Here is an 8,505-nt window from a genome sequence, read left to right on the forward strand (position 1 = left end):
ACCCATCAGGTGGTATACAGTCGACCCGCAATATACCCAAGTAATAATAATATTAACTTTGAAAATTTTACGCGCCTGGTGTGGCTATAGTGGGCAGACTTGGACAACTAGAAAATGTTCAGCTTTTCTGAATTAGATTAGAATTAGAATTAGAGCTCCATATTTTTTTTCAAATTAGATTAGAATTAGAATTAGAGTTACACAGTTTTTCCAAATTAGATTAGAATTAGAATTAGAGCTCCACAGCTTTTTCCAAATTAGATTAGAATTAGAATTAGAGCTACTAAGCTTTTTCCAAATTAGATTAGAATTAGAATTAAAGCTACTTGATTCGCAAAAAATTGGAAATTGAATGAAATTGTATATGGGAAAGGAACACAGCAAAATTCAGTTCATATCAAATCACAGTGCGTGGTGCAAAAGGCCGTCACGCGATAAGCGCCACATATTTTTGTATATTAAACAACAACAATAACATCAGTGCATTCCCATTAACTTCTGTACACCAATATTGGCTCGATTTATACTATACTTCAATACAATATTACTTCTTTATAATAACCATGGGCATCGCTCATGTTAGTCAGAACGGCGATGTACTAACGTAAAGTTTTAAAAACTAGAATTTTGTTCGCAGACTACAAGCTACTCTAGCAGGCTATTATTCGTCATAATATCTACTATGACTGCACGGTGTAAGTAAGGCGATGGCGGCTTGGCACTGGATTTCCCTGCGCAAGAAGGATCTTCTTGTTAACTCACTGCAATAGTGCAATATGCCTCGGACAAAGAGGCATTTTCAGGAAAACAATAATTAGATTAGAACTAGAATTAGAGAAAAGGGACACTTCACAAATTAGATGAGAATTAGAATTAGAGCATAAGAACATTTCACAAATTAGATTAGAATTAGAATTAGAGCATAAGAACATTTCACAAATTAGATTAGAATTAGAATTAGAGCATGGAAACATTTCACAAATTAGATTAGAATTAGATTACTGGCATTTCGCTCTAATTTAGTGAAATTAGACAACTAGAATTATCTAGTTGTCCAAGTCTGATAGTGGGCAGCGCATTCGTTCATCAATTTCATGTGACCCATCAGTCGAAAAGGATGGCCACCCCTGGTCTATATAGATTACTAATTTACCCGTAGGTTGGTTATGTATAGTAATCTAGAGTCAGTCAGCCTTCAGTAACATCCGATGTGCGATTATTATTTAACTGTAACTGTAGTAAGACTTAAGAGCAATATGGGCGGATATCACGACGTTATAAATATAAATTCGAATTGTACCACTGGCCAATGGTTTGACCATAGTGTCCTATATGGTGTCGACACAAGCAAATCTCACGCCTCAGTGAAATTGTATCACGTCACAATTTCCATTTGGCTACAGGCAATTTGACGGTCATTTTTGACCGGCTTGCCGAGCATTAAATTTGGTAAATTGAGTATCAATCGAAAGCTGACTCTGCACTGATTACGAAAATATAAATTTTATTCCGCTCGCGTCCCTGGAACTTCCACAATCAGCCTCGAAATTTTTATTGCTATGGCGATTGGCATTGGGACGCAACAATGCTGTCTGGCTCTTTTTCTCTTGAGCTACTCTCTCGTTTCTCGTAGCTTTCAAAGAAGATCGACTTTATTTAATTTGAGCGCTCAGGTCATCAGCTATGGGAATAGCAATTGGTAATTAGCAACCGACGCCAGTTTTAGATGAAAATTTGAATTTTTGGATTTGGATTTGGATTTTTCCGAATTGGTGGGGGGAGAGGACCCATCTGGTTGAACGAGTTAACTGACGTGAGTTTTAAATGAAAACTTGCTTTTTTTTGGATTAGGATTTGGCCCATGCAATACGTGGCGGGGGGAGGACCCATCTTGTCTTGCCCCACCCTGCCGCGAGTTTTGGCCCTTCTTGGTCATTTGCAAGGTAAAATCAATCCTTGGCCATTTGCAAGATTCTTGGTCATTTGCAAGGTAAAGCCTTGGTCATTTGCAAGGTAAATCCTTGGTCATTTGCAAGGTTTCTTGGTCATTTGCAAGATACGAGCACCAACCCTTCTCATTACGGTGGCGTTGTGAAGAAAACGGCTGCGGCCAAAATTTATCTTTCGTTTTTTCCTTCAATTTGAGACCTCATCATTTTTAGATTGCAGTGCCCCTTTAATCCATGCTCATCCATCATTATCAGGGTTGCCATACCGTCCTTATTTCTAAGATTTGTCCTTATTTTCAAAGGCCGGGTTTACATCATACTTTTGATTTGGCCAAAAGCCATTTTTGACCAGCTTGCCGAGCGCTAGCTTCAATAAATGGGTGATAATGGAAAGCTGCTACTCTACTGATTACGAAAATATAAGTTTTACTTTGTTCGTGGCCCTAGAACCCCAAAATCATCCTCAAATTTTCCATTGTGATACAACAATTCAGTCTGGCAAAACGAGAGTGCAGCTCAAGAGAAACATCCTGACAGCATGGTTACGTCACACAGCCCAACTCCACCCCAATGCTGAATTCGAGGCTGATGTTTTTGGGTGGGGTGTCCTAGGGCCATGAACAGAATAAAATCTATATTTTCGTAATCAGTACAGCTTGCCATTGATAACCACGTTATTAAATTTAGCGCTCGGCAATCCTGTCAAAATGGACGTAAGATTGAAATGACAGTCAAATCCCAGCTACCAGTAAAGGTTAACCTAGACCTCAGCTGCCGTGAGATCCATGAAGCACTTTCTTTTAACAAGCAGTGGCTGGAGCAGATTCTTTCTGACAAAAAGTATTCCAATCAAAGTAACAATACGGCATTATCTGTTGGGGGAGGCTACCAATGCTAGCGGACTGAAACCACTGCACAAACAACAGCATATAGGTTCTCCGTATCATAGCCGGGGCCCCAAAAGGACTAGGATGTGTATCCAGCAAATCACTGCTCAAAATATTGGGTGTCATAAATATAAAAGATATGCGGAAACTAGAAATAGCCAAGTTTATGTATCAGTGCCACTGCCCCGAAAACTTCAATAACTTCAGTACCTCAGTATCAAATATATACGACACACGCGCGTCCACGTCGTCCAACTACCATATGGTAGACAAAAAAGATCATCGCTCCATCAAATATGCCGGACACAATTTGTAGAACAATATCTCGCCGGCTATCCGACCGTCATCGAGCATGTCCTGTCCTCGTTCAAGTCGAAATACAAATAATTTATATTGAATAAATCCTAGTCAGTCCTCTATAGTTTACCGGATCACAACCTGAAATATCGATCTCGCCTTCCGACACATGCCACATTTTTGCCACATGTCCTGTTGTATTATCTTCTTTGACTTTTCATTCAGTGTGCATGCCTCCTATTCACATCGTCTAGGTCAGGTGGGCGTCTGATTTCGAAGACTATACTCCAAGTCGTTTTGACACCTTCCTATCTTTCATTGTATCGCAGTCTCGTGGTGAATTGAAATGACGAAATTATTAGCAATAAGATGAATTGAATGTGATATGCCGAAGCTCGTATAAATACAAACAAAGTATGCACAAAAACGCTTTTTAATGCTAATCTAATTTTTCGACCGTCCTTATTTTTGGGTCCATGTCGATGGCAACCCTGATCATTACAGCCAGACTGTTCAGAGTCAAGTGTACCCGTTTGATTAGGCTTACCATACGTCCTCTTTTAAGAGAATTTGTCCTCTTTTTTGACTTTTTTGAAAGTGTCCTAGGAGGACGCCCTTTTGTCCTCTTTTTTGAGATTTCGTCCTCTTATTTGAAAATTTAGGTCAGATATAGAGGAAATTGCGAGTGATATGCCGCAAATTAGCGCAGAAGTGAAGCTCCGGCGGGTATTTCGGAGGGAAAATCGGTTTCAGGTCTGAGCGAAATGAAGACCTTTTTTTTTTTTTTTTTTAGTCATCCACCTAGCAATGTGGAGTGAAAAACGTGTTTTTGAGCTCTGAGCGGAAGTGATGACCTTTTTTTTTTTTTCTTTCTAGTCATCCACCTAGCAATGTGGAGTGATAAACGTGATTTTGAGCTCTGAGCTGAAGTGATGACCTCTTTTTTTTTTTTTTTTTTTTTTAGTCAACCGATCATGAAGTGGGAAAAATTTACCGGTTTTTGAGAATTCTTCTCCAGTTTTGCATGTCTGAAATTTCTGAAAAAGTGTCCTCTTTTTTCATTTCCGAAATATGGTAAGCCTACGTTTGATGCTGGTGTGATCAGACTAGATGCCCTTCACGGTCTTATCGATCATTCCTATCTAATACCGAATACTGTGCACGCATATTTTCTGTACCACCATCACTGCCGTTTGTAATGTATTTTGGTTCGATGAAAATAAAGACTCTCTCTCTCTCTCTCTCTCATATCTGCCCTAGCTTAGTTTTCTACAGTCGATCTCGATGCGTGCTTTGGCCGCTGTTGCGCTGCGGTGCGAAGGCGATAGCTATGTCCAAATTTTCCGTGTATTTCATGAAAGCACGTTCTTCTGCGTTCTTCCTTGACAGCTTGTGATTATGCATGCGATGAAAAATTTTTCTGTTCGGACGTTTTTCACCTTGGTGTTACATGCCGCGTCGATACAAAACATCGCATGGTTACTGTCTTTTGTTCAGCACCTCATGTGTTCTGTGCGGATGTAAATGAGTAAACTACTGATCACGATTGCAGTACTTATGATTAAATGTATGGTACGTATAGTGTAATATTTGGTATGCCAAGACATTTCCTAGCATCACACCACACCTGTGTGTTGTGTCTGTGACGTGACTGTGAATGTGACTGTAAGTCAGTCTGTGAGAATCTATATCTTTGGTCGGTGTGCACGAGACATCGATGATTCCACATTGGTATAATAACATCTATGGCCTAGCGGCCTCAAGCGATTTCTTAATTCTGGGGATACGATTGTTGCTGTGCGATGTTATTTCAGTACTCTACCACGACTAATTGCTGCTTGCTGAAGCCTGAAGATTACCCCTAACGAGTATCAGCTGAACTAACATATTCGGTTTTATTTCAATGTAAGTATGTATTATTCAATTACACATTGAAGTTCTCTACCTCCAACCAAGCAGGTTTGGGTCAAGTCCTGCATACCCAACAATTCATTATTGAACAGCTTCTTGTTGCATGTGTATACTAATATGAGAGCTTATTGTTGTCCAATGCAATCTTCATACAATGGTCGTCACAATATTGAGTACGGTAGTGTATATTCTTGAATATGCTTGAACTGGTAAGGTGTAGCCTTTTTATTTATATATATCTAACTGCTTCGTGAGCATGACTTACCAGCCATGAGGAGTTGGTCAGACACCATTTAGTGACCTTCTACTTTTGGAGCCTGTTCGTAGAGCGAAAATGTTTTATCCCATCTGTTTACTTTATGATGACTTCATATATCAGGGTTTTAAAAAAAATTGGACGGGTCTCAATTTGGGTCGCGACCTTTCAATATGCAAGTTGTATTTGCTGAATTTCCTATAGTTAACAAAAAAATTTCTTCGACTATCACCCGATCTTCTATAGGCTAGGTGCGTTTGGTACTACAGTCAATGAGCGACACTCACAGAAAAATGGTTACGGGTGATCGTGACGACTCCATTTGGATATATAATTAAGTAGCAAGACAAAGCCACATATAGGCCATTGGTTCTCGACCGCTTGCTTGAACGGTGGTGGTCCACCAAATTTATTAAGCTGTCATATCTCAATTCTAGATTGCAAGCACTTTAACTCCAGCCCGTTAATTAGAGGAATAAAACATTGGTTGCGAAATTTGAAACACATTCTTCTTCATGCTTTCGTAGTATAGAGTTCATGGTATGCTTCCTGCAAAGTGTTGTACGAAATTGTTTAAAAGCAGCTCAGAACTTGTTTAGGAACAGTCATATGCGAAATCAGTTAGAGCAAAGTTCGTCAAATTTCGACAGCACTATGGCAAATAGCATACCGTACTCGCATTTCTTTCAAAAGATACTGAACCACGAAACTCAAGTTTGTGGTTTCTAACAGCAGTTCGTTCACTTTGCAGAAACTTCTGATATCAAAAGGCAGCTCTAAATGAAGTTTGCAATATTTCCTTTTTAGTTGCATAAATTCGCCGTAGTGGCATTCCAGATAATTTTGAGTATTGAAGGCTCACCGGTCCGAAACGTGTATTTTGATGTCCACTGAATGACTGTAGCCTTTTTTATAAAATGATCGTGTTAAACGTTTTCGAAACATTATTGTATCAGGCAATATTTACCTCAGGTATAGCTGTAAGCTGTGACTATGGCGGTACATGCGAAAAGAAAGGAGATCTACAAGTATGAGGCTCCCTGGACAATCTACGCGATGAACTGGAGCGTTCGGCCGGACCAGAGATTTCGTCTGGCTGTCGGTAGCTTCATCGAGGAATACAATAACAAAGTTCAAATCATCGGATTGGACGAAGAACGATCAGAATTTAACGCTCGTAGCACTTTTGACCATCCGTACCCATGCACAAAGATCATTTGGATACCAGATGCAAAGGCTGCGTATCCTGACTTACTTGCGACTAGTGGGGATTATCTTCGCATATGGAGAGTGGTGAACGATTCGGAAACTAGACTTGAATGTTTACTGAATAATAACAAAAATTCTGATTTTTGCGCCCCATTAACTTCGTTCGATTGGAATGAGGTTGATCCAAACATTCTTGGTACAAGCAGTATCGATACCACTTGTACCATATGGGGATTGGAAACCGGTCAAGTATTAGGAAGGGTGAATCTAGTGTCTGGTCATGTTAAGACACAACTGATCGCTCACGACAAGGAAGTATATGACATTGCGTTCAGCCGCGCCGGGGGTGGACGAGACATGTTCGCTTCAGTGGGCGCGGATGGGTCGGTACGAATGTTTGATTTACGCCACCTCGAACACTCCACGATTATTTACGAGGACTCCAAAAATCAGCCGTTACTACGATTATGTTGGAATAAACAAGACCCGAATTATCTCGCGACTTTTGCGATGGAGTCTCATGAGGTTATTATATTAGATGTGAGGGTACCTTGCACCCCTGTAGCGCGGTTGAACAACCACAGATCATGCGTTAACGGTATCGCATGGGCCCCGCATTCGTCTTGCCACATCTGCACGGCGGCTGATGATCACCAAGCGTTAATTTGGGATATTCAACAGATGCCGAGGGCCATTGAAGATCCGATTTTGGCTTACACCGCAGACGGCGAGATCAATCAAATACAGTGGGCCGCCACGCAGCCTGATTGGATATCGATATGTTACAACAATAATATGGAGATACTCCGGGTTTGAAAAGTGATATCAATACATTGTTGATATCATTCGCGTCAAAAATTGACGTAGATGCCCTCCCAGGTGACTATAGCCGCCCTCACACATCTAGTTTTACCGGATGAATGAATGAAAGACGACCAAGCAACTTACTCATGAACTGTCAAGTCCCTTTGGTGCTGCCTTTTCAGACAGGCTATTTTTATACACTTTTTGATAGTTATCATTTCTTCCCACAACAGTTGAAAATGTAAGTTTGGCCATGTATTTGCTTCTATGTGTCACCTTTAAATAGTAAACAAGGACAATAGTAAACTTTGTTTTCGAGACCTTGTCACCAGCTTATCAGCCCGCTTATTAGCGAGGCAAGTAATTATTGTTCTGAACATAATCGTCATCCATTAGTAGACCTACTATCTGCGTTCTTATGGTAATTGGCTATAATTTGAATGAAATAATTCAGTAGGCCATGGATGTGACGGCATCACCGCAGCAGACCTGGAAAACTAGATTATTCCAGCTGTCCGATCAGATTTGGGTCAAAATGCCGGTAATCTAATCCTCATCTGATTTGCGATTAGTGCTTCTATGCTCTCATTAAGTTCAATTCTAATTCCTGGTTTTTCTGAAAATCCTACATGAGACCTGCATGGTGTGAAGCGAGCCAAACTCGCTGTACTGACATTCGCTGATCTCATGCTTATGTGAATGAATTATATGTTTTCGTATGAACTGAACTTGACGTGTTCAAGTTTTCGAGAATTCACTCATTCTAATTCGAATGTAATTTGAAAAAATTGTGTACCTATCACTCTTATCTAATTTGGAACAGCTGAAATTTTTCTAGCTGCCTAAGTCTGCACTGCAGTTGTGTAATTTTTGATGAATTCGTCAAGTTTTCAAATGTGAAGCCGCTATCTGGATTTTGCAGGCCACAGGCTGCGTTGAATTGCGGGCTTACTCAGATTGGAGATCATATTTAGTTGTCGATTTTCCGTTTATGAATCTGATTGCTTTTTGTATACAGGCCTATCCACACCACAACACGATAAAACTGTTTTATTGTCTGTTGTCTTATTTTCTTTTTCCAATATTGTATATAATGGCATATACCATTATGATATAGTAGTCTCATTATGTATAGTGGTATTATTTTAAATTTTTGTTTATAGCATGTGTCTGTTTTTTACAGATCATATCA

The 8,505-nt window shown here is 39.9% G+C and overlaps 1 protein-coding gene across 1 annotated transcript; it reads left to right on the forward strand.

The window, feature by feature from the left end:
• Window positions 1-4,421: 4,421 nt before the first annotated feature.
• Window positions 4,422-8,497, forward strand: LOC145447118 (DDB1- and CUL4-associated factor 7). The gene is made up of 2 exons (XM_080325537.1): window positions 4,422-5,038; window positions 6,273-8,497. The coding sequence occupies exon 2, from the start codon at window positions 6,294-6,296 to the stop codon at window positions 7,323-7,325; it is 1,032 nt and encodes a 343-aa protein (XP_080181663.1). The 5' UTR covers window positions 4,422-5,038; window positions 6,273-6,293; the 3' UTR covers window positions 7,326-8,497.
• Window positions 8,498-8,505: the final 8 nt, after the last annotated feature.

Source organism: Botryllus schlosseri, chromosome 9, assembly GCF_051294905.1.
Source record: "Botryllus schlosseri isolate E-star chromosome 9, Bs_hap1, whole genome shotgun sequence".
In the NCBI taxonomy this organism is placed as follows: Eukaryota; Metazoa; Chordata; class Ascidiacea; order Stolidobranchia; family Styelidae; genus Botryllus; species Botryllus schlosseri.

What these genes read in the sequence shown, in the direction of transcription:
- LOC145447118 (XM_080325537.1), top strand. Translation starts at nt 6,294, where the DNA reads ATGGCGGTACATGCGAAAAGAAAGGAGATCTACAAGTATGAGGCTCCC.